The sequence below is a fragment of the Pan troglodytes genome, chromosome 11 (genome assembly GCF_028858775.2).
Source record: "Pan troglodytes isolate AG18354 chromosome 11, NHGRI_mPanTro3-v2.0_pri, whole genome shotgun sequence".
NCBI classification, from domain to species: domain Eukaryota; kingdom Metazoa; phylum Chordata; class Mammalia; order Primates; family Hominidae; genus Pan; species Pan troglodytes.
In genome coordinates this window covers 79,925,465-79,950,955 of record NC_072409.2, presented here as the reverse complement: position 1 = coordinate 79,950,955, position 25,491 = coordinate 79,925,465, and the positions used below count along the sequence as shown (strand labels likewise).

Here is a 25,491-nt window from a genome sequence, read left to right as displayed (position 1 = left end):
GAGGATAAATGTAAGAGCCCAAAAACATAAAAACCAACTTTAATATATGGATTTTGTTTAGAACTTGAAAAATTGTAAAAAGAAATCATGAGACAATAAGAAAAATGTAAATAATGACTGGATATTTAATAATATTAAGGAATTTTAAAAATGTTTTAAGTAATTTAGCCCCAGGTGTCTTCATGAGAATTTAAAACAGTGGTCATGCTTTTTCAAAAAAGGAGGAAAAAGGGTTTAATTCAGGAACACACAGAGAAAAAAAGAGACAATGAATTAGCTTTGCTAGCCAGTGGCTTAAACATTCTCCACGTAGCTGCTGGGCTGATGGGTGGGGTGGGACCCACTTCCAACTTGTCTCTTGGACAAAGTCTATACTTCTCAGCCGGATATTCAAGGCTCTCCACATCTAGGTATACAAGCGTTCTCCTATCCTCTTTTCCTATCAGGAATAGGTGCTTAATAGTAACATCAAGGCCAGGCACAGTGGCTCACGCCTGCAATCCCCGTACTTTGGGAGGAGGAGGCTGGGGGATTGCTTGAGGCGAGGAGTTCGAGACCAGCTTGAGAAATATGGTGAAACCTCTTCTCTGCAAAAAAAATATAAAAATTAGCCAGGCGTGGTCACCTGCGCCCGTGGTCCCAGCTATTCAGGAGGCTGAGGTGGGAGGATCGCTTGAGCCCGGGAGGCGGAGGTTGCAGTGAGCCGAGATCGCGCCACTGCACCCCAGCTTGGGCGACAGAGCGACTCTTGCCTAAATAAATAAATAAATAATTTTTAAAGTACATCAAAGACACATTGAGGCTATATGTGCCAAAGAGCTCTAGTGATGAACCCTTGTCAGGGGGCCGTGTCTGCGGGAGGCCGAAGGATCCCGGGTGACAGACATGCTTTCTTTGGGTGCGAGGCAGCGTCTCGGCAGAAAGAATATTGCGAGTATTACTGAGGGTACGTGAAGGAGAGAAGCCCCTTTGGTTCGGCCTTGGACTAAGCCCTCGTTCTCAGGTGAACTTGCAGTGTGATCTTGAGTAAGGTCAGTCTCCTCTCTCACCTCAGTGGCCCGAAACCTCAGGAGGTGGCAGAGGTTTTCTAATGACTCTCCCAGCTCTGACATCCTCTGACTTCACTCTGGGAGAACGTGGGCTGGTGGACTCCTGGCAGAAGCCGACACACAGTTGGGCCATAACAAAGAGCCCTGGTACGGGGCACGTTCCCGCCCCCGGGAGGTTTTGGAAACACTGTGAGGCAGGGGGCGGGGCTTGAGCGGGCCGCAGCCAGTCACCAAAGGACCGGGCGTTGGGGGCGGGGCCTCGCGCGAGCGGCGGCGGCAGCGGCGGCAGCGGCTGCGGCCAAGCTGGGTCCGAGCATCCCGCGGCTCTGGAGCCGCCCGGCCCGGACATGGCGACCGTCCGGGCCTCTCTGCGAGGTGCGCTGCTCCTTCTGCTGGCCGTGGCGGGGGTCGCGGAGGTGGCAGGGGGCCTGGCTCCGGGCAGTGCGGGTGAGTAACCTCCAGAGCAACGGTTCGAAGCTGTCGGGAGCGGCCGCCACAGCGCTCCAAGATGGCGCGGGGCAGGGGGCGGGGGTGCGCGCGACCCCCAGACCCTGCCCACGTCCGGTGACCCCGGGACCCCAGGTCTCAGCGCTCCAGAGGCTGGTGCCGAGGCGGGGCGAGTGAGGAACTCTCTCCGCCCCAAGATCTTCTGGGCGGTGACTCGGGTTTGAGGCCTTGGTCTGTCACCCACCGACACGGGCCCCCTCTTCGGCACTGACCCCTTAGCTTGCCTCTGGTGCTTGTCAGAAAAGGGTGCGATGCCCCCTCCCAGGATCGTCGCGAGGTTTGGATGGGATTTCGGATACGCAGCCGCCCTACCGCGGCCCTAGTTAGTTATTGTTACTTGTTACTTGACCCGCACTTGGTTCATAACGACCTTGGTGGCGGTGAGCACTGACGGTCCCCACAGCCCGCGTGGTGGGTCCTGGACTCGGGCAGGAGACATTAAAAATCAGTAAACCCTGTCCCCCGGGGGCTGGCAGGCTTGAGGAGAGGAATTCTTGCTCTACAAGAACTAAACCAAGGATGGATAGGAAACTGTTAAGTGCTTATTGATTGCTTCCCGCTTGCTGGCCTTTTGAGTGCACGCCGACTCCTTCCGTCCAAAAGCTCTCTCGGTAGGAGATGGGGTACAGCAGATTGAAGTAACTCGAATTCAAGGCAGAAATGTCCAGAGGAAATGAAGGGCCATGTATGAGTGCACAGAGGGAGAGAGGACATCGACCTAGGATGAGTGGAAAGTGGAGTGATTCCCCCTAGCTGTACTAGACATTGAAAGATGGCTAGGACGTGTGCATGCAAAAGTGGTGAAGTGCATTGCTTACAGGGAGACAGGCAGAGACACCTGAAAAAAAAAAAAAAAAAAAGCAAAGTCCGCCGGGTGCGGTAGGCTCTCGCCTGTAATCCCAGCACTTTGGGAGGTGGAGGCGGGCGGATCCCTTGAGCCCAGGAGTTCGAGGCCATCCTGCTTAACATAGTGAAACCCCGTTTCTACTAAAAATACAAAAATTAGCCGGGCATGGTGGTGTATGCCTGTTGTTCCAGCTACCCGCGAGGCTGAGATACGAGGATTGCTCGAGCCCCGGGAAGTTGAGGCTGCAGTGATATGCCACTGCCCTCGGAAGTGAGACTCTGTCTCAAAAAAAAAATCAAAGTCAGTTCCAACAGGGGTATTAACTATAGCTAGGTTTCAAATTTAGCTGTAAACTATCCCAAAGAATAAAAGAGAAAATGCTGTGTATTCTTGGCTAAATCAGATTACTTTCCTGGGCCCCATTTTTCTCCCTGTTAAATTAAAAGAGATTGAACTGAAACACTTACAAAATTATGAAATACTAGTTGTCCATTCTCCTCCCACAACCAGTCAGTTCTGCAGGAGGTAGTACAGTGGAGTGGTTAAGAACATTGAGCAAATTACTTAGCTTTAATCTTTTTGTGCTCAAATAGCCACATTTATTATAAATGGTACCTCACAGATTTTATTATGAGAATCGAGGTAATACATGTCCAGCATTTAGCGTAGTAAGCAGTGAAATATTAGCTATTAAGTATGTTCGGGAAATACTGCAGATGGTACCCTGTCTTATAAATTCACAAAACACATTAGATTCACAATAAAGGGTCCAAGGATTCCTGTGGTAAAACAAACAAACAACAAAAAAAAAAACAAGAAACTTTTTTGCTGGGGGAATGGCAGTGATTGCTAATGAGTATGAAGTTTCTATTGGGAGTAATGAAAATGTTCTAAAATTAGATAGTGGTGATGGCTACACAACTCTGTGAATATACTAAAAACAACTGAATTGTACATATTAGAAGGGTTAATTTCATGGTATACAAATTGTAGCTCAATAAAGTTGTTAAAGAAACTTGTTTGCTCATAAAATTCTTTTTTTCTTCATAACACCTAAAGCGCACTTCAGAAAATGCTGGGTTAGTTGATTTCTAACGGCCCTTCTAAGCTCTGAAAGTTCATGACAACATATAGTTTGCATTGTTTGATAAAAAAAAAAAAATTCCAAGTTTGATCTAAAAGTGAGACATGTTCCTTATACTAAATTCTAGGAAGCATGTATTGCCTGGTTCCTTACTAAAGGACATTGAGTAGTATAATGGACAAAGGCTTCCACTGTGAATTGTAGAAAGTATAGAAAATGCTTTTCAATCCTAAACAGAATTAAGAACACAATATAAAATTGTATTTCAGTGAAGGCTTTGCTTGTATTCCTGCTCAGTCTTCCTTCCCTTCTTAACCGGATCCAAGATTGGGTACTTCTGTCTGCTCTGGTATAAGGCTTTGCAGGTTATTGACCCCCTCTATTATACAACTTTGCAAATCTTATTACCTTGATTATTCCTATTCCTGGGGGATGGAGGTGTGAAAGTGAAATGACTTGCTCAATGGTTTTCTCTTTGGAGGATGAGAAGGGACCCTATCCTGCAGTATCAGCATCGTGTGTCATGGCACCTGATAATGGCTCTGTTTTTATTTAAGTTGCTTTGTAATAGTACAAAAGAGGGAAGGATATAACCTTAAGGGCCAGGTTTCAGTAAGTTGACATTTAAGGAATTAGGTAATAGTAAACCTAGAATCCAGAAGAAGAATGTAATGAATTTTAAGTTAGAAAAAGCAAACGCCTATCTGGAGCAAAGTAATAAGAAGCAGATTCTCTTACCAAAGAAGTATCTTGGCCCACACTGTAGAAAGAGCTAGGATTGGTGATAGACCAGATATGACAGTTTATTCTGGTATGCAGCTGAAAGTTTCTGTCTGGCATCCATAAATTTAAGCAATCTTTCATTAATCATACTTTTCACTGTGTGCCACTTGTAGAAGAAAATGGGAAGAGGTCAAGGAGGTTATTTTTATATATTATAAATGTGGTTTTTAAAAGAACAAAAGAGATATTATGAGGTTTGTTTATCCAAAAAATACTATATGAGTACTTATTATACGTCAGGCACTGTTCTAGGTGCAGAGCTGCTGCTCCAAGGAGCTTACATTCTGAGAGGTGATAGACAATAAATAGATAAATATGTAACAAAATGATTTCTAGGTATGATAAGGATGCCATGAAGGAACTAAACCAAATGGCTAACACAGAGAATTGTGTGAGTAGTTCTTTGTGTAAAAGAACTTCAAAAGAGTTTATAAGAGCTGCCTCTTTGAGAAGGTAAAGTTTAGAACTGAGATCCGAAGGCTGAGAAGGTGGTGGGTAGTCTTATGAAAGACAGGGGTGAGGTCCAGGAAGTGCAGAAGCCTTAAGGCATAAGGAACAAAAGGTTATATGGTTGGAATGTAGTGACCAACAGAGTATGCTAGGGCTAGATGGTGCAGAGCGTTGCAAAAAACCACATAAGGATTATGGATTTTATTCTGTGCACAGATAGAAACCAATAGAGTTTTAAGTAAGAATGGTATGATTTTATTTCTATTTTAGATCAGTATTGCTGCTGAATGAAAAAAATTATTGTAGTGGGGTAAGAGTATAAGCAGGATGACTAGAAGGCCATTGCAGTAGTTCAAGCAGGAGATAAGGGTTGACTCAAGAGTAGAGTGGTGTGGAGATAGGAGAGGGGATATTTAAAATATGTTGCTGATGGATTAGATGTGGGAAGTGAGGGAAGAAGGAATTAAGGATTACTCATAGGTTTTTTTTAATCATGAGCAATTTAATAAAAGTTGATGCCATTTACTGAAGTAGGGAAGATGGAGGAAGAGCATTTTGGAGGAGAGTTGGAAGGTAAGGAAAGGAGAGAATAAAAAGTTCTATTTTTGTACATGTTTAGGATGAATATTAGTAATAATTGCACTAGGGCCATTGCTTATTAAGCCAAATTCCATACTTGTGAGTAATCCATTTAACAAATATTTATTAAACTATTAATACTGACAGACACTGTGATAGGCAGAGGTATAAAGTGGTAAGCAAAAATAGGGGCTTAAGTTTAGTGGGAAATTCAGACAGGAAATATCACCCCAAAATGTATAATACCTACATGGCTAATATTATGTGGTTATATTAGTACATACCTATTTATATCCTAAATCTGAAGAATATATTTGAGGAAAAAGCATATGGTTTCATCAGGTATATAGCACATAGTATGATGGATGCTGTAAAGCACATAGGTAACTTGAACAAGACTATAAGTGGAGTATTAAGAGATGTGTTCTGACCATGAGATAATTGGGAGCTATACTTTTAGATCCTTTGTTTAGAGATGGGAGCCCTGCTGCAGTGGGGAAGGGAATTATCTAAAAATACTGACTGTTGAAGAGGACTTCAGAAGAGTCATTTGCTTTAGTTGTTTCATAATGATGAATGTCTAGGTTACAGCTCTTTTGACTCTAAGGAACAAAACCCAAAATAAGTCAGGATTAGGGGGCTGGTTATATAGCATTTAACAGGAAATCACATGGAAAGCCAAGGGTAGGAAATTCAGCACATCTCTACCTCAGGGACTGCTACAGGAACTAGAAAGTTGACAGGAACCAAGACTGACAGGAAATTAGACTTCCCGTGTGTTCTTTTAGAGACAGTCTTTATCTCACATGGCTTCTCTCTGTGCATCTCTTCCAGTTTCCTCTCTCCCTCAATCAGCTTCCTTTTTTTTTTTTTTTTTTTGCACATAGTTTCCACACCCTCATAAAATGTCAGCTTCCCAGCCTCAGCTCTTCTTGACCTTATAGCTGCAGAGCCCACCACCAACTGGCTGCCTGCCTCTTACCTGAGTATGATTTAGTCCAATTTATCTTTTGATTTAAAAATCATATGATGTTTTCTAAATTATAGGTGAGTTACCATATGAAATATGGTACTGAAATAGTATTAATATAGTGAGGGAAAATTTTTTGTACTTTTTTCCTGTTAAAAAGACATTGTATAACTATAGGATATTACTACTTTTTTTTTTTTAATAGGTTTTAGGGGAACAGGTGGTGTTTGGTTACATGAATAAGTTCTTTAGTGGTGATTTCTGAGATTTTGGTGCACCCATCTCTACAGTGTACCCAATGTGCAGTCTTTTATCCCTCACCCCCCGCTCACTCTTCCCCTGCTGCCACCGAGTCCCCAAAGTCCGTTGTATTGTTCTTATGCCTTTGTGTCCTCATAGCTTAGCTGCCACTTGATAAATGAGAACATACAATGTTTGGTTTTTCATTCCTGGGTTACTTCACTTAGAATAATGGTCTCCAACTCCATACAGTTTGCTGCAAATGCCATTATTTCATTCCTTTTTATGGCTGAGTAGTATTCCATAGTTTGTGTGTGTGTGTGTGTGTGTGTGTGTGTGTGTGTGTGTGTGTGTACTCATGTACCACATTTTCTTTATCCAATGGGCATTTGGGCTGATTCCATATTTTTGCAATTGCTAATTGTGCTGCTACACACATCTACCACATTTTCTTTATCCACTTGTTGATTGATGGGCATTTGGGCTGGTTCCATATTTTTGCAGTTGCTAATTGTGCTGCTATAAGCATGCGTGTGCAAGTGTCTTTTTCATATGACTTCTTTTCCTCTGGATAAATATCTAGTAGTGGGATTACTGGATCAAATGGTAGATCTACTTTTAGTTCTTTAAGGAATCTCCCTACTGTTTTCCATGGTGGTTATACTCATTTACATTCCTACCAGCAATGTAAAAGTGTTCCCTTTTCACCACATCCACTCCCACATCTGTTATTTTTTTATTTTCTAATTATGGCTATTCTTGCATGAGTAAGGTGGTATTGCATTGTGGTTTTGATTTGCATTTCCCTGGTAATTAGTGATGTTGAGCATTTTTTCATATGTTTGTTGGCCATTTGTATATCTTGTTTTGAGAACTGTCTATTCATGTCCTTAGCCCACTTTTTTTTTTTTTTTTTTTTTTTTTTTTGAGACGGAGTCTCGCTCTGTTGCCTAGGCTGGAGTGCATCTCGTGATCTCGGCTCACTGCAAGCTCTGCCTCCCGGGTTCACGCCATTCTCCTGCCTCAGCCTCCCGAGTAGCTGGGACTACAGGCGCCTGCCACCACGCCCGGCTAATTTTTTTTTTTTTTTGCGTTTTTAGTAGAGACGGGGTTTCACCATGTTAACCAGGATGGTCTCAATCTCCTGACCTCCTGATCCACCCGCCTCGGCCTCCCAAAGTGCTGGGATTACAGGCGTGAGCCACCGAGTCCGACTCCTTAGCCCACTTTTTAATGGACTGTTTGTTTTTCTCTTGCTGATTTGTCTGAGTTCCTTGTAGATTCTGGATATTAGTCCTTTGTCAGATGCATAGTTTGCAAAGATTTTCTCCCACTCTGTGGGTTATCTGTTTACTCTGCTGATTATTTCTTTTGCTGTGCAGAAGCTTTTTAGTTTAATTAAGTCCCATGTATTTATCTTTGATTTTGTTGCTTTTGCTTTAGGGTTCTCGGTCATAAAGTCTTTGCTTAATTCAATGTCTAGGTGGGTTTTTCCGATGTTATCTTCTAGAATTTTTACAGTTTCAGGTCTTAGAATTAAGTCTTGATCAATCTTGAGTTGATTTTTGTATGACGTGAGAGATGAGAATCCAGTTTCATTCTTCTACATACAGTTTGCCAATTATCCCAGCACCATTTGTTGAGTAGGATGCCCTTTCCCCACTTTACGTTTTCATTTGTTTTGTCAAAGATCAGTTGGCTGTAAGTATTTCGCTTTATTTCTGGGTTCTCTATTCTGTTCCTATGTGCCTATTTTTATACAAGTACCATGCTGTTTTGGTGACTATAGCCTTATAGTATAATTTGAAGCTTCCATTTGAATTTTAGGATTGAAATTCAAATTTTAGGAACTAGAATTGTTTTTTCTAGTTCTGTGAAGAATGATGATGGTATTTTGATGGGAATTGCATTGAATTTGTCTATTGCTTTTGGCAGTATGGTCATTTTGACAATATTGATTCTACCCATCCATGAGCATGGGATATGTTTCCATTTGTTTCTGTTGTCTGTAATTTCTTTCAGCAGTGTTTTGTAGTTTTCCTTGTAGAATTCTTTCACCTCCTTGGTTAGGTATATTCCTAAGTATTTTTTTTTTTTTTTTTTTGCAGCTATTATAAAAGAGGTTGAGTTCTTGATTTGATTCTCAGAGTGGTCACTGTTGGTGTATAGCAGTGCTACTGATTTTATACCTTGATTTTGTATCCTAAAACTTTATTGAATTCGTTTATCAGATCTGGGAGCTTTTTGGATGAGTCTTTAGGGTTTTCTAGGTATATGATCATATGATCAGCAAACAGCAACAGTTTGACTTCCTCTTTACCAATTTGGATGCCCTTGATTTCTTTCTCTTGTCTATTTGCTCTGGCTAGGACTGCCATTATTCTTTATTAGTCAGTGAATCTAATTTTCGAGCTGAGCACTGTGCTAATTGTACCAAGAAGCTTACAATCAATCTGGGGATACCAAGAGAACCCACATGAAATGATTAGAGAAGAGTTAAGTGTTAAAGTTTCCAACTCTCACTAGAATAGTAGGGTCTTAAATAACAAAAACATCAACATGGGCTAGAGTTGTTGGAGAAGAAAGGCTTACTAAGAATTAAGATGATAGTTAAGCCTTGCAATATGTTTGGAGTCAGCAGGAAGTGGGCATCAAGCATTTCAGGCAGAGGACTGCGTTCTAGGTAAGCGTAGATTTTCTTTGCTAAAAGTAACAGAAATTTAGGGAAGGGAAGGCTAGAGAAAGACTTTGAAATTTTACAATTGGAATAGCAGGAAGCCATTGTAGGACCTTGATTAGAAGAGGGATGTCATGAAAGGTCTGTTAAAAAAAGTAATCTGGCAGTCATATTGGTACTACAATTGACTTAATATAATTGGCTGCTGCAGCAGTGCAATATGAGGCAAGCAGTGGAGAAGGATGTATGTAACTTGCAAATGATTCGCGAAAAAAACAAAATATGTATCTATCCATACATACATACAGATAGATACGGCAGTATGACAAGATGTTAGCAGTGTTGAATTGAGGTGGTGAGTATGTGGGTAATCCTCTCACTATTTGGCGCTTCCTTGGCTGACTGTATACTTTATGCAGATATACCCACATGTATATTTTTAAAGGGTTAAATGTGACAATTTCATGAATGTATTTGTAAGTTAAAGTTGCAGTTCTCATTTAAATGTTTTTTAAGTGATTGTCATTTTCCAAGTTGTTTTGAAAATTAAAATTTGATTAAAAATAAGATTTTACATTAAAAAACAGATTTTTAAATTAATTTTTTAAATTTGAATGATCTTTTTCCAGTATCAACTCAGATTTAGTTTTTTTCTCCTGAAGTGTGTAATACACACTCAATGCATGTGCACGCACACACATCTATGTATGTATATGTGTGTGTACATATATATTTATACACATACACACTGTTTTAGTTGTTCTTTAGGGAGACATTAATTAGAGGGAATCTTTTTTTTTTTTTTTTTTTAGGAAACAAGAATTGCTTTTTCATTAACCAACTGAATTATAGCTTTTGTGAGACATCTGTGGCAAAAATCCCTTTTAACTTCAAAAATCCTATAATTCTATGGATATTTCTTAGTTTTGGATTAGGGTGTGTATTTGTTTTTTTAAAGCTAGTTGGCTTTAGAAGCTGCGTTTTTCTGCATGTGGCTGGAGCATGTGCTTCCTGCTTACTTGCCTGTCTTTAGTATACACATGGCCAAAACCAGCAGCTGAAACTCGATGTTTCTAATTATTGGATAATTCCGCTTGCATATTTTCAGGCTACACTAATACCTTCTTAAGCCCAAAAAATGTGGCCTTTAGTAATCAATTTTTAATTTTTATTTTATAATCACAGACTATTGGAATAAGAATGCAAGGTACGACACTCATACTGATGTCTTTAATGAAGATAACACCTGTGTTTTTTATTTTCATCATAGCAGTATCAAATTTTATTTTGAATCGTTCCATCTTTATCTGTTCAATTCCATTTTATGAAAATAAGCAGAGTTTTAAACTATTATTCTTGAAGAATATGTTAGGATCAAATTATAAACCCAGAATATGTCTAGAATTCATTATCTTCTCTTATAGAAAGCATTAGGCCTGGGAGAGTTTTGTTTTGTTTTGTTGTATTGTAATAGTTGAATGACCCAATTAATCCCTTTTAGTTGCTCTGAAAAGATAAAGACCCTTAAATGCCACATTAATTGCATTTGAATTCTTCTCCCATTGATAACGAAGTCATATGAATGGATGTCTATTTGTAGACATTTATTTCTTGAAAAATATGCAACGTTAAAGATTCTAATAAGCTTTAGCTATTTCAAAGGAAGAAAAATGTGTGCAGATACAATAATGGCTAAGGGTAAGAAGAGAGTGTAGAAAATGTGATGGAGCAGAGGTCCCCTGTCCTGTTTGTGGAGAGTGACAATGCCCTCAAGAGAAGACATATGCTGTTACAGAAGAACATTTGGTTGGGAGAAGGAAAGAAGTTATTACCAGAAGACTTTAGGCTTCCCTCCTTCATCCCATTTTGTCAGAAGTATCAAAAAGTCTTTTGGAAAGACTAGAAGGAATATATGCCAAAATGTCAACAGATGTTGTGGCAGGACAGTGGAAATATAATTTTTCTTTTTCTTCTTGTTTTCCAAATTTTTGAGGTTTTTTAAATGAAAAAAAGAATTATTTTAAAAATTTAACTTTGAGGGATACTCCCCTATAGATTTGACCTTCACCATTTAATTGGAAAAAAAGGCTTTTATAGTTATATTTTTAGTAAGACCTCTGTTAGTGGAGTTTTAATTATAACACATTTTGTGTTTCTGTTTGAAATAGACCTTTGCTCCAAGAAATTGTTTTTCAAAAATCCCTAGGTCCAAATCAGACTCCTGTCTGCCTGATTGTTTACTTTTTGCTGAGCCTTTTTCTGTTTATTGGGACCATATGTTATCTTGAATTACCTTTGCTTACGACCAGCAGGATTTTCTGCCCTCACATGAACTTTGTGTTAGAGGCTAGTAGTAGAAAGTGCCAACTTCTAGAGCTCTTCAAAAGAGCACATCAGTGTCACTCAGGAGAGCCTTTTTTCCTGACTATCCTCCCAGTCTAATGAGGGTAGGGACATAGCAGAGTCTTAGGAGATGGATGTAGTTTGGTGTGGCATTGCAGAGGAGTTGTTATAAGAAAGTGTCAGCCAGGTGTGGTGGCTCATACCTGTAATCCCAGCACTTTGGGAGGCCAGGGTGGGCGGATCACTTGAGGCCAGGAGTTCAAGACCAGCCTAGACAATATGGCAAAACCCCATCTCTACTAAAAATACAATTAGCCGGGCATGGTGGTGCATGCCTGTAATCCCAGCTATTAATACTTGGGAGGCTGAAGCACAAGAATCACTTGAAGGTGGAGGTTGTAGTGAGCTAAGACTGCACCACTGCACTCCAGCCTGGGTGACAGCACAAGACTCTCAAAAAAAACAAAAACCCTCATGAGTGCTTCGGTCCTCCCTTGTGTTAGCCCTTCATAGAAAGTAACTACAGCCTTACTACAATCAAGGCACCTTTTTTTTCTTCTGAAATGTAGTGAAATTTTTATGTGTCCTTCAGAATTTTGTAAACCAAATGTTTAGAACTTCAAGACATGTTTTGACATAGAAATAGTATTAGAAAGCCAGTCTCAAAAAAAAAAAAAAAAAAAAAGGCTAGCTAGCCCCACAAGTCTTTTATGAAACTGATCTATAGTAATATGGCAGTAACATCCTAGACCCTGTCGTTGTTTTATGGAAAAGTGATTTCCAGTTTAAAACTTAGAAACTTGGTTGGTAAGATCTGAAGAGGACTTCTTTTATTCATTTGTTTACTCATTCATTTCTCCTCAATACCAATCCTACTTTTCAATAAAAAAAGTTCTACTTTTATCTAATATGTATACTGAAGTTGTACAGATTTCATTTGAAGAGAGGATTATGTTGCATACACACGCACAGACACACAGGTTGAATATATATATATATATATGTAAAAACAGGTGTTTTAAACCATTGTACCAGATCTACCTGCCTGAAATGTAGTATTTTTCCCTCCTGTGTCTTTTGACTTGCCAATTCTAGACAGCTGCTGACCATTCCAACTCTATCCTCTTTTCAGTCTTCTGCGCTCTACAACAGTTACATGCCTCTGATGATTATCGCTATAGCCAATTTATGAATTCCTCTGGAGCCGTAATGCTGCTTGGCAACCTTTTTCCTTTTCTCTAATTTGACATTTCTTTCTCTAAGTTGTTGAAGCAGTGTTGTTTTGAACACAGGTTTGAGAAACATATTTATAGTTGTTTCCTTTCTCTATTTTCCAAAGTGGCTGTTTCAGGCCTCTATAATTTCAACTCAAGCCCCCAACCCTATCTCAGCCCTATCTATTTTCAGATCTAATCACTATTTCACTGAGAAAATGAGGTGCTGTCAAGTTCCCTGTTAATTTATTGGTGTTCTTGAATTCTTTACTCTTGTCTAGATTTTGTCCTACTACCAGGTGGTAACCTGGGTGAAGTTAGAGAGCATAACTTTTGTTCACTATTGTATCCCTATTCCTAAACACAGTGCCTCTTTTAAAACCCACATGCCCTTCCAGGAAACACCTCATTTCTCTATATTCTGTTTTACTTCCAACTGGATATAATGTAATTCAGTTCTGCCACCCAGAATCAGCATCTACCCCGCAAGTTAAAGGGCATGGTCCCCAACAAGATTGCCCTTAATCCAGACACTAGCTTCAGTTCAAGGGTCCCCAGGCCACTCACACTTTTGACCAACTGGCTATAAATCCACGGTTCCCATGACCCCCTCAGGTTCAATAATTTGCTAGACCAACTCACAGAACTCTGGGAAACACTATACTTTAAATAATGGTTTTAATATAAGGGGTACAATTCAGGAGGACCAGTCAAATAAAGAGCCTCATAGGGTGAGATCTAGGAGGGAATGCAGAGCTTCTATGTCCTCTTATGGAATCAGGTGCATCATCTTCCCAGTACATCAATGTGTTCAACCAGGAAAGCTCCACTGAGCTTCTATGTCCAGCGTATTGATTGGGGTTTCATTACATAGGCATACTTGATTGAATTATTGGTCATATGGTTGAGATCAATCTGCAATCCCCCTTCAATCCCTGGAAGTTGGGAGATCAGGTTGATACCATGTGGCTAAAAGCCCCAGCTCTTTAAACACATGGCTGTTCTTTCTGGTGTTGCCAGCCTCCATCCTGAAACTATCTAGGTCAGGGGTGTCTAATCTTTTGGCTTCCCTGGGCCACACTGGAAGAATTGTCTTATGCCACGTGTAAAATACACTAACACTAATGCAAAAAAAAAATCTCATAATGTTTTAAGAAAGTTTACCAATTTGTGTTGAACCACATTCAAAGCTGGGCCTGGGCCACATGCAGCCCATGGGCCACCGTTTGGGCAAGCTTGATAGGTGAGACCATGGGTCACCTTGTTAGCATAACAAAGACACTCCTATTACTCGGGAAATTCCGGTGATTTAGAGTCTCCCTCCCAGGAACCAGGGAGAAAGGCCAGTCAAATTATTTATTATACAGTGTTCTACAACTGCTCAAAAGTAGACTTCCTCAAAAGAATTGTCTGTATTTTCTTGAATTGTCTCTTGAACTCACTGCAGTCAGGCTTTTGCCCTTTATTTCACATTGATAACATTTATTTAAGGTCATCATCAATATCTTCCACATTGCCAAATACTGTGATCAGTTTGAAATCCTTATTACTTGATAGCAGTATCTAACATGGTTAACATCTTCTTGAAACATTTTATTTGGCTTTTTGGACACCATTCTTTCTCTTAATTATCTTCCCATACATTGACCACTCTCACCTGTCTCTGAAGGAGGGAATGCATTGCTCAGTTCTCAGATCTTGTCCCTCCCCAGATGCCATCATGGCTTTAAATATCATCTACATAGTGTGTCTCCCAAATTCCCATCTCCAGTTTGGAGTCTTCCCGAACTCATATATTCAACTCCCTACTCAGTGTATTATTTTAGATATATAATAGGCATCTCAAAATTATATCTAAAACTGAATTTCTGATCATCTCTCTCTCTCTGAGATCTCCTCCCTTAGTCTTTTCCATTTCAGTTAATGGTATTTCTAGATATTTCTGTTTTCCCGCTTTCTTGGACCAAAAACCTTACAGTCATTCTTAATTCTTTTTCTTCCATATTTCACTTCCAATCCATTAGCATATCCTGTCAGCTTTATATTCATAATATATCCAGATTCGGACTACTTAATACCATCTCCACTGCTGCCACCCTAGTTGAAGACACTACAGTCTCTTATCAAGACTACTGCAATAGCCTATTAGTGTTTCCTCCCTTACTCCTGTGTATTATATTTTTAACACAGGAACCAGAGTGATCTTTTTAAAATGTTATTCTGATTATGACATGCTGCTCAAAACCCATGGGTGGTTTTCCATCCTTCTCAGAGTAAAAGCCAAAGTTCTTACCATGGCCTATAGAGACCTGTATGATCTGGTCCCCCTCTCTGATCGCATTATGTCCTACTCTACCGTTCAGTCATTCTTTTCTAGCCACACTCTTTGCTCTTCTTTGAACACACCAGAAACTTTGCACTTGCTGTTTCTGCCTTTTGGAAAATTCATTGTGGCTCGTTCCCTTACTTTATGGTATCTGCTTGAGTGACACCTTTTCAGTGAAGCCTTCCTAGCCTGCCCTATAAAATACCCACTCACTTCCACACACACATCCTCCTTACTCTTTAACTTGTTTTATTATTGCCATAACATTTACCACCATTTCACATTCGTATTCTCTCTGTCTCCATATATATATATGTATGTGTATATATACATATATAGTTTAATATCTGCTCTTTAAGTTTCAAGAGAACAGAGACTTATGTTTTTTTGAATGAATGATCAATGCCTAGTACTTAAGCTGCTCATAAAATTTTTTTAAGTTGATAAATATCTTGGAAGAAGAAGTATTCCCTGTTTCTTTCCAGGGATAGTGCCTTCTCATATACACTTGGTTTTATCCCCTTTGGAGTCCTCTTGAGACTTGTTCTGTCAGAGGAACATTAGCTCTCTACTGCTCTTTTCTGTCTGTAAAGAAGGTCAAGTCTTTTCCACTCTGAAAAAGGGAGAAAAAATCTTGGAACCTTGCATCTTTGTATAATTACTACTTTTTTTCCTTCCCGTCGTTGCTAGACTTCTTATGACTCTATTTTTGATGTCTGTACTTACTCACCTGTGGTTTACTCCTTAATATCATTCACTTCTACCAGTTCCACAGAAAGAACCTGTGAAGCTCACCAAGTGGCTAATTAGTAAACCCATTTCCTTTTTTCATTCTTCAGTCTAACTTGACTCTTGTGGTGCATGACACTACTCCTCCTGTGATGCCACTCTCACGGTTAACCTACCTTTCTTTCCATAACTCAGATGTTACTCTTCTTTAGAATCTGATGCTATGTTCTCTTCTCACTAGAAACTCTCCCTAGACAATATCATTCATTTCCATATACTCCTTTATGCTGATGAGTTCCAAATTTGGATCTTTAGGCTTGGCTTTACCTGCACTCCAGGCCTGAATTTCTGAGTTTACTGGAATTTTCATCAGGATATTCTATAGGAACCTCAGATTCACATGCTCAAAACAAAATTCACTATCTTTTTATCAGTTGACTTTTTATTATTGGTTTAAAAATAGCTCGTCCATATGGTAATTGTAAGGATTAGATAAGAAAATACCTACAACAAACTTAGTCAAATTCTGGGACATAGAAAGCACACACTAAATACTAGCTATTATTATTACATGACAGTCTCCCCTATTAGACTGCAAGCTTCTTGAGGACAGGGACCATGTCCTCAAACCTAACACTGTCCTTGACTTGTAATAGGTGCTCAGTAAAGGTTTGTTGAGTTAAAATTAATAATAATAATAATCATCTACTGAATAAATGGTTTGTGTAACCATCTGAATTAGCTTAGTCATCTTGTTTAACAGTGGAACAACATTTGATGTTTATTTTTTCTCCCTAGGTGCATTGTGTTGTAATCATTCAAAGGATAACCAAATGTGCCGTGATGTATGTGAACAGGTAAGATTACATAATAATTACAGAGGCAGCCAGACACAGTGGTTCATGCCTGTAATCCCAGCACTTTGGGAGGCCAGGGTGGGAGGATTGCTTAAGGCCAGGGGTTCAGGACCAGCCAGGACAACATAGCAAGACCCCTGTCTCTAAAAAATAAAAATAAAATTATAGAGGCTACTAGTTATACAACTATTCATTAAGTATAATTGTTTTTGGAGAAGTCTGTTGGATAGTACCTTAACTAATTGTCCAGGGTTCACATCACCAATAATGGGGCAAAGTGACTGTCTGCTGACATGATACACTGAGAAGGAAAATATTATAATTGCATAATTTGAATTATGAAGAAATAGTCGGGCAAACCCAGTTTGAGGAATATTCCTCAAAACATCAACGCCTGTACTCTTTAAAAATGTCAGTGTTATAAAAACAAAGAAAGGCTAAGAAACTGTTACAGATTAAAGGAAACTAAAGAGATGTGACAACAAAATGCAATATGTGATCCTGGATTGGATCCTGGAATGAAAGAAAATTGCTATAAAGGACATTATCAGGATAAATTGGTAAAATTTGAATATAGACTGGATATTAAATAGTGGTATTATACCAATACTGTGATCCTGAATTTGGTGATTATATTGTGGTTGGGTGTGATGGTGTCCTTGTTCTTAGGAGATACATACTAGGATTTAGGAATGAATGAACATAATGTCTATAACAAATGCTAACATAGTCCTTCAAAATAATAGTATGTAATAATAGTTTGTGTATATATACAGAGAATTAAAGCAAATGTTGCAAAGTGTTTAGGATGGGTGCATCTTGATGAAGACCATGTAGGTATTCACTGTGCTATTCTTAAAAGTTGTCTGTAGGTTTGAATTTTTCTGGTTGAACCTGTTTATGAAAGTTCCACTGAAGCACTACCCATTCATAAAGCCCTACCTTTCTTTCAGGCTTGGTCATATATGTCTAGCCTTAGCACTCGAGAAACAATAGTCTCAATCATCTTTTAGAGGAGTCTTCAAGTAATAACCTGGATCTTGTTATTTTTAAAACTGAGAGAACTACTTAACTGGGACTATAACTTCTCATAAGCAATAATAATGTAGACGTAGAAAGATTTTGCAAGATACGGTCTGATTATAAGACATGACACTGATTCAGCTTATCTAAATGGCTACTGGAGAATTCAGTGACATGTCAAATCACTATTGCAAATTAAGTTTGCTGCACATTTACTGCCAGAAGAATAGCTTTTTAAAGCAAAAATGGCCCCTTGATGATATCATAAGGAAGCTTTTAAAGTAGTTCTGCTACTTTGGGAAACATGACTTACCTGACTTTTCACTTTGTTTCTTGCTTTTTCTACTGATGTTCTATAGGGTGAATGATTTTTAGGAGGTATCTTGTAATGAGGCACCAGCAGCAGGCAAGGTCTAATTTCTTAAAATCTGGAATGCTAGAAATTATATAACTTAGCAAATTAATTGAATACTATAGTCACCCTAATAAAGAACATTCTTCCCCAACCAAGTTCTTAACTAATTGAGAAATAAGGCAGATAGGTCCAAAAATATTACTCCTATTACTGGTTACACAGATGTCGAATGTGACTTTTATCTCTAGGCACACACTAAGTGACAGAATTAGACTTACTCCCAGAGGAGGAGAGGTAAGGGCTGTGTTACATATGTTTACTTTCCCCTACTAAACTCAATGGTCGGCTAAGTCAGCCATCCTGATCATGGGAGAAGTGTATCAGGGGTGTGGAGAGAGACCAGGGCTGTTAAAACTCATAGAGCTCACTTCAAAGAGAAGGAAATGCTGTGAGTGAGGAATCATTATTTCTTCAACCAGTAGGGAATGCAGACAGGATGGAGTCTTGATGACATTTAGATTTTGAACTGAGTAAACAGCATTCTTGATGACTCTAGGAGGTTAGGGAAAAGATATGGTTTGAGGAGAAGGTGAGCTGTTGAATTATCAGTGAAAACCACTATGTGAAGATAGGGATTTGGAATTAAAACTTTTGGAATTGGAATTTAGATAAGAAGTCAGGGCTGGTAGCTTATGATATTCAGCAAAATACGTGTGATGGTTTACAGTGAAACTGTCAGCAGTGTCAGATGCCAAAGAAAAGTCAAGGAGTTTGAGATCTGAGAAAAGGCCCTTAGTTTAAAAAAAAAAAAAAAAAAACCAATTAGTGGAGATTTTAAAAACATCTCCCTGCAGCAGGGATTTTTGTTTGCTTTGTTTATGATGAATTCCGTGGTGCCTACAACAGTTAAAACAGTATCTAACACTCAAAACTCTCAATAAATATTTGTAGATCAACTGGAGCAAAGGAGCTAAAAGTCACACTGCAGGCATTAAAAATTTTTTAATAAAAATATTTACAGTTATGTAATTTTTCGGACTTACAAAAATGTATTCAGTTTTTGTATATGTCTTACCTGTATATATTATGAATTCCTTGAATATAGGGATTGTGTCTCATTTGCCTATGTTGTATTCATGTCCCTGCTCATGCAAACTAATTAGTTAATATTTTTGAGTTGATTGGTGAAGAAATGGGTACAATGAAAGGAAAAAGCTGGAAAAGTTAGTAAGTGCAGGAAGTAAAGATTAGTTTCAAGATGAAAGGTTTTTACTTGTTTAAAGACAAAGGAAAAATGAGTTATGACAGAGGAAGGAGATAAGTATGGGTAAAAAACTTCTCAGAATTCAAGACTGTAAACCCTATGGTCTGATAATTTCTGCCTTGAGTGGCATACAAGTTTGGTTATTAAGTTTTTTGCTCTGAGATGATTTGTATAATTATAGTATATATTCTAGTATGTATTCTGAATAAGCATTCATCTTTCTTTTTAAGTGTGATTATTAGTTGTTTAGCAAGAAAAGTGACTTTATATTCAAGTCTACCTTATTATCTGAAAGTTTACATAGTACGTGCTGGTTTATTTAAGCTAAATGTATTTCTAATAAGTATGTGTTTATCAGTTTAATTCATTCTACTTTATGGGATCATAATTTTAGAGACAGAAGGGACCCAATAGATTATCTAACTTTTTAATTTTGCTTATTAGCTATTCAGGAAACCAGAAACTGGGACCTAAATTTTATTTTACACTTTTCCCTAAGTGCCATGCCCTTTACTATACCCCTTTACATGCATTATTTCATTTAATTCTTACACCCAGCCCTTGAAAAAGGTATTGTCATTATTTGTATATTATAGGTAAAGAAATTGAAATATAGAAGACTTAAATAACTTACCAAGGTCCCAAGCCAATTAGTTGAGGAACAGGGACTCAAACTCAAATGTGTCTGATTACGAAGTCCATACCCTTAGCCACCAGGATATAACTACCTCCTATGAGGCCAAGTAGTTTGCCCAGTGGTATTCAGAGTGTATTTCCAACTCTCAGTTCTATATTCTTTCCATTTTTCTAACCTGTTTCAAGTACTTGTAGGTTTTTTGCCTTTTTTGTTTGTTTTTGTTGTTGTTGAGGGGAGATGGAATTGCAGGAAGAAGAAATGAGTGAGAGAGCATAGCCTTCCCTGTGCTTTTTCCTAGTCTGCTACCAATGTCATATCTTTCGTTTTTTCTTCCTCTTTCTCTTTTTCATTCTTTCTTATCTTTCATTATTGTCTTTTTCAATCGATTTTTCTTTTCTTTCACTCTTCCTTTTATCTTTTTATAATAGAAAATTTTAAGTATATACAAAGGTAGAGAGAAAAGTGTAATAAACCCCCATATTCAGCTTCAATATTATTAAGTCATGACCAGTTGTGTTTCATTTAAATCTCCTTTTACTTTCCCCACTATATTGAGGCAAATTTATGTAGCAGCAAAATCTCAATTGTCATATTATTTGATCCATAGCTTCAGTTTGGAGCTACAAATGATATGTCATTTAAAAAAAAAGATAACCACAATACTGTTATTACTTCTTTGAAAATGTAATATTCAAAAATCTAGTTATTCAGATTTCTTAATTATTTAAAAGGTTTTTTTAGTTTGGATCAGAATTCAAGTGATATATATGTATTGCAGTTGGTTATATGTTTTTTAAATATCTTTTGATCTGTAGGTTTCTCCTTGCAGTTTATTTGATGAATTAATTTGATCATTTGTCCTATAGAGTTTCCCATAGTCCAAACTTTGCTATTCCATCCCCCTGGTGTCGTTTAACATTTTCCTTTTTCCTCTGTGTTTCTTAGTAATTGGCAGTTAGATTTAGAGCAGAGCTATCCAATGACACTTTCTACAATGATGAAAATATTCTAGACCTATATGGTAGCCACTAGCCACATGTGCCAGGTGAACACTTGAAATGTGCTTAAAGAGACTGAGGAACTTTAATTTTTAATTTTATTTAATTTTACTTGATTTAAGTTTAAATACCCACACATGGCTAACAGCTACCTTAGGAGCCAGATCCAGAGACTTAGTTTTGTTTAAGTCTTCCCCCAAAAATGTCTCTTTTTGTGATGTTAACAGTCATTGTGATAATTGTCTAAATGCATTAATTCACTAGGCATTGCAAAATAGTGATATTCTATCTCTTTTCACTTCTTAATTGTAGTTGGTAGTTTTGGAGGAAAATGGCTAATAAATAAGCTAACTGGAGATAAATCCTTTTTCACTGTCCATAGCATTCATGGATTTTACCGTCTCAGCTATTTGCAGGTAATCATGAAGGTCTGTCTGATATGTGTAATGATTTATTATTTACTGAAACACCAAATTGTAATTGCATAACGTCCTATTTGGAAGTGAGCCATTTGGCTTGGTGAGTGAAACTTTGTCAGCTCATCAGCATCAATTAAAAAAAAAAAAAACAGCTTTGTTTCTATCTTACAGCATTTTATGGAGAATTTATGTGCCATAATGCTGTTTACGAATTTGATCTTCATCAGTATCACGGGTTTGATGACAGTCTATTTTTCATTGTTACCAGTTGACTAAAAGCAATTAAGAACAGTTTAGAATAAACTTATCTTTTTTTTCTTCCTTCTCTCGCTCTCTAACCCCCAGCCTCTAAACAGGTTGGTAGCCTGGGTTTCTCCACTTTTTTTGGTCAATAGAAAAGGGTCTAGACTTGCTGTATTTGGACTTTTCTTGCTTATTTGCAAAACTAATCAATGCTTTTTAAGAAATGTTACCTCAGCTTAACTTAGATCATTCTGAAGGTTTTCCACTTATAAAAGGAGCCGGGCACGGAGGCTCATGCGTGTGGTCCCAGCACTTTGGGAGGCTGAGGCAGGTGGATCGCTTTGAGCTCAGGAGTTCAAGACCAGCCATGGCAACATGGTGAAACCCTGTCTCTACAAAAAAATACAGAAATTAGCCTGGCATTTGTGGCTCATGCCCGAGGTCCCAGCTACTTGGGATGCTGAGGCTGGAGAATTGCTTCAGCCTGGGAAGTGGAGGTTTCAGTGAGCTGAGATCACACCACTACACCCCAGCCTGGGTGATAGAATGGGACTCTGTCTTAAAAAAATAAATAAAATAAAAGAACATGAACAGACACTTCTCAAAAGAAGACATTTATGCAGCCAAAAAACACATGAAAAAATGCTCACCATCACTGGCCATCAGAGAAATGCAAATCAAAACCACAATGAGATACCATTTCACACCAGTTAGAATGGCAATCATTAAAAAGTCAGGAAACAACAGGTGCTGGAGAGGCTGTGGAGAAATAGGAACACTTTTACACTGTTGGTGGGACTGTAAACTAGTTCAACCATTGTGGAAGTCAGTGTGGCGATTCCTCAGGGATCTAGAACTAGAAATACCATTTGACCCAGCCATCCCATTACTGGGTACATACCCAAAGGACTATAAATCATGCTGCTATAAAGATACATGCACACTATGTTTTTTGCGGCATTATTCACAATAGCAAAGACTTGGAACCAACCCAGATGTCCAACAATGACAGACTGGATTAAGAAAATGTGGCACATATACACCATGGAATACTATCAGCCATAAAAAAATGATGAGTTCATGTCCTTTGTAGGGACATGGATGAAATTGGAAATCATCATTCTCAGTAAACTATCGCAAGAACAAAAAACCAAACACCGCATATTCTCACTCATAGGTGGGAATTGAACAATGAGAACACATGGACACAGGAAGGGGAACATCACACTCTGGGGACTGTTGTGGGGTGGGGGGAGGGGGGAAGGATAGCACTGGGAGATATACCTAATGCTAGATGACGAGTTAGTGGGTGCAGCGCACCAGCATGGCACATGTATACATATGTAACTAACCTGCACATTGTGCACATGTACCCTAAAACTTAAAGTATAATAATAATAAATAAATAAATAAATAAAAATTTAAAAATAAATAAATAAAATAAAAAGGAATTTGGAAAATATTCTAGACAACTGATAAATCTAGAGGATAATAAGTTTTACCTCTTCTTATTTCTTATAGAAAAATGCCACAAAAACTTTTTTTTTTGTCAAATAGATTTTCTCCTCAAAAAGTGAATCCCGACTAAAACATCTGTTGCAGCGAGCCCCAGATTATTGCCCAGAGACAATGGTAAGTCTTATTGTAACTTAACTGTAGAAGCTTCTGTCTAAATGAAACTATCCAATGAATTACTTTCAGAGTTAGCAAATTTTTAAATGTGATTGGAATTTGTGGTCAAAATAAAATGTTAAGTTTAACTTAAATACTTAAAAAAATCTTCATATAAATTGCTAGATAGAATATTGTTTTTCTTCTTTTATTATCCTATGATATAAATCTAAAAACAATCTTAAATATAAATGTGTTCCTATCTTTAAATTTCATTATAGTATTTTATCTGGGGTCGGGCGTGGTGGCTGATGCCTGTAATCCCAGCACTTTGGGAGTCTGAGGCGGGTGGATTACCTGAGGTCAGGATTTTGAGACCAGCCTGGCCAGCATAGTGAAACCCGTCTCTACTAAAAATACAAAAATTAGCCAGACATGGTGGCACACGCCTGTAGTCCCAGCTACTCCAGAGGCTGAGGCAGGAGAATTGCTTGAACCCAGGAGGCGGAGGTTGCAGTGAGCTGAGATAGCATCACTGCACTCCAGTCTGGGCGGCAGAGTAAGACTCCGTCTCAAAAAAAAAAAAAAAAAAATTATCTAGAACTTAGAATTTTATTTATTATTATAGTTTGACTAATTTTATGAAAACTATAATAACTAAATCTGTTTATTTTGATTTTGGAAAATTGAATTTGGGATAAGGGAAAATATATGACTTATTATCTTTCAATTTTCTGACATACTGTAGATATATTGCTTACCTATCTGAATCATGTAACTTTAAGACCTTTTAAAGGTCTCTAATACTTGGGCTGTCCTCAGTGTTTGGGATGCTCATGTGCCAGACCAAGAAAGTGTGAGTTTGTTTGCAAGAGCCTCTTTAGATATGGTGGCTTATATTATGTGAAGGGGAAAATAAGTTGATGATTAAATAGTTCTGACTGACACATTCCCTTTAGTCTTCAGTTTTGTCTATAGGCTTGGAAACAGTGATTCCAGTAAGTATCCTGAGTAACTAGACTCATCGTTAATGCTCTCAGATGGGAAAAGAACAAGGAATATTTCTGTATCTCAGCTTTGTTCCCCCCGAATAGCTGATTGATGTGCCTGTAGTTCTAGAACATTGACTGTGTAGACATAGCCATAATCAAATTAGCTGTTCATAATTTCTGTAGAAATTAATTGTCATATTTAGGAACTGGTTATCTACATAAAAGCCTTTTGTTGGGTACACTTTTAGGTTGAAATTTGGAATTGTATGAATTCATCTTTGCCAGGTAAGCAATAAAAGTGTAACATTTAGCACTTAATTTTAAAAACTTACTGTGTGAATGTAAAATTGGTGTCATTGTCCTGGAACCTAATTTATACTCTGGAGTTTCTATCCTCTCCTTCCCTTCAACACCTAAATTTTTTTTTTCTAAGACACAGTCTTACTGTGTTGCCCAGGCTGGTCTTGAACTCCTGGCCTCAAGTGATCATCCTGCCTTGGCCTCCCAAAATGCTGAGATTACAGGCATGACCCACCATGTCCAGCCCAAATTTTCAAATACATAATTTATTCTCATTCACTCAATCCTTAACTTTGTTCTCTTGTCTCCACTTCTGCCATTCTACTGAAACTAGTCTTTGAAAGATTACCAGGATCTCTTGGTTCCTAGATCTTAGGGCTCTTTCTCAGTACTACTCTCTTTGACTTTCTTGAAACACTTGATATTATTGATTACTACCTCCTTATGACTCCACCTTGGCCTCAGAACCTATTCTGCATTGCCTTTTTTTTTTTTTGCAGATGGAGCCGTAAGGACTATGGTTATTTATGTGTGTGGTCTTCTTCCCTTCTGTCTTCACATTCACCTTAGTAATCTCATTCCTTCCCAGAACTGTTAACTAATCAGCTCTGAGAAGGTGACTCTCAAATCTAAATCATTGTTTGTAACTTCTAGATATCTTTGTAGACATCTCTACCTGGATCTCTGCATCCAGGTGCCATCTGAAGCACAAATCCAAAATCAAACTCATAACTGCACCTCTTGTGAATGATACTAGACTGGAAACCCCCAAGTTATATTTTACTCCTTGTTCTTTCTAGTTCCATTGACTCTCCCCTTGCAAAATTACACCTGTCCTGTCTATTTCTAGTTCAAGTCTTTATTCTTACACTCTTGGGATAGAATATTATAATAACCTTATAACTGATGTTTCAACACATTATATCTTTCTTTCCTATCCTCTTCAAAAATAATTTATCAGGGGATATTCACTCCCATCAGAATAAAACCCAAA

The 25,491-nt window shown here is 38.3% G+C and overlaps 1 protein-coding gene and 1 long non-coding RNA gene across 8 annotated transcripts in view; one reads left to right on the top strand and one right to left on the bottom strand.

The window, feature by feature from the left end:
* Nucleotides 1-208: 208 nt before the first annotated feature.
* Nucleotides 209-1,244, bottom strand: LOC134807744 (uncharacterized). The gene is made up of 2 exons (XR_010148940.1): nt 1,050-1,244; nt 209-587 (listed from the first exon to the last, which is right to left on the bottom strand). It is a non-coding gene; the product is annotated as an uncharacterized LOC134807744 (long non-coding RNA).
* Nucleotides 1,245-1,289: 45 nt separating this feature from the next.
* RECK (reversion inducing cysteine rich protein with kazal motifs) overlaps nt 1,290-25,491 on the top strand; it is an 87,437-nt gene continuing 63,235 nt past the window's right edge. For 2 of the 7 annotated variants that reach the window (XM_024345629.3, XM_024345633.3), the window contains exons 1-4: nt 1,300-1,496; nt 16,597-16,655; nt 23,152-23,226; nt 24,446-24,482. In XM_024345629.3, coding sequence (XP_024201397.1) covers nt 1,397-1,496; nt 16,597-16,655; nt 23,152-23,226; nt 24,446-24,482 — 271 coding nt within the window. In that variant the 5' untranslated portion in view covers nt 1,300-1,396. Of the gene's footprint in view, nt 1,497-16,596; nt 16,656-21,244; nt 21,349-23,151; nt 23,227-24,445; nt 24,483-25,491 lie in introns of all 7 variants that reach the window. The other 5 variants (XM_063788604.1, XM_024345630.3, XM_024345634.2 and 2 more) reach the window with 5 other exon arrangements.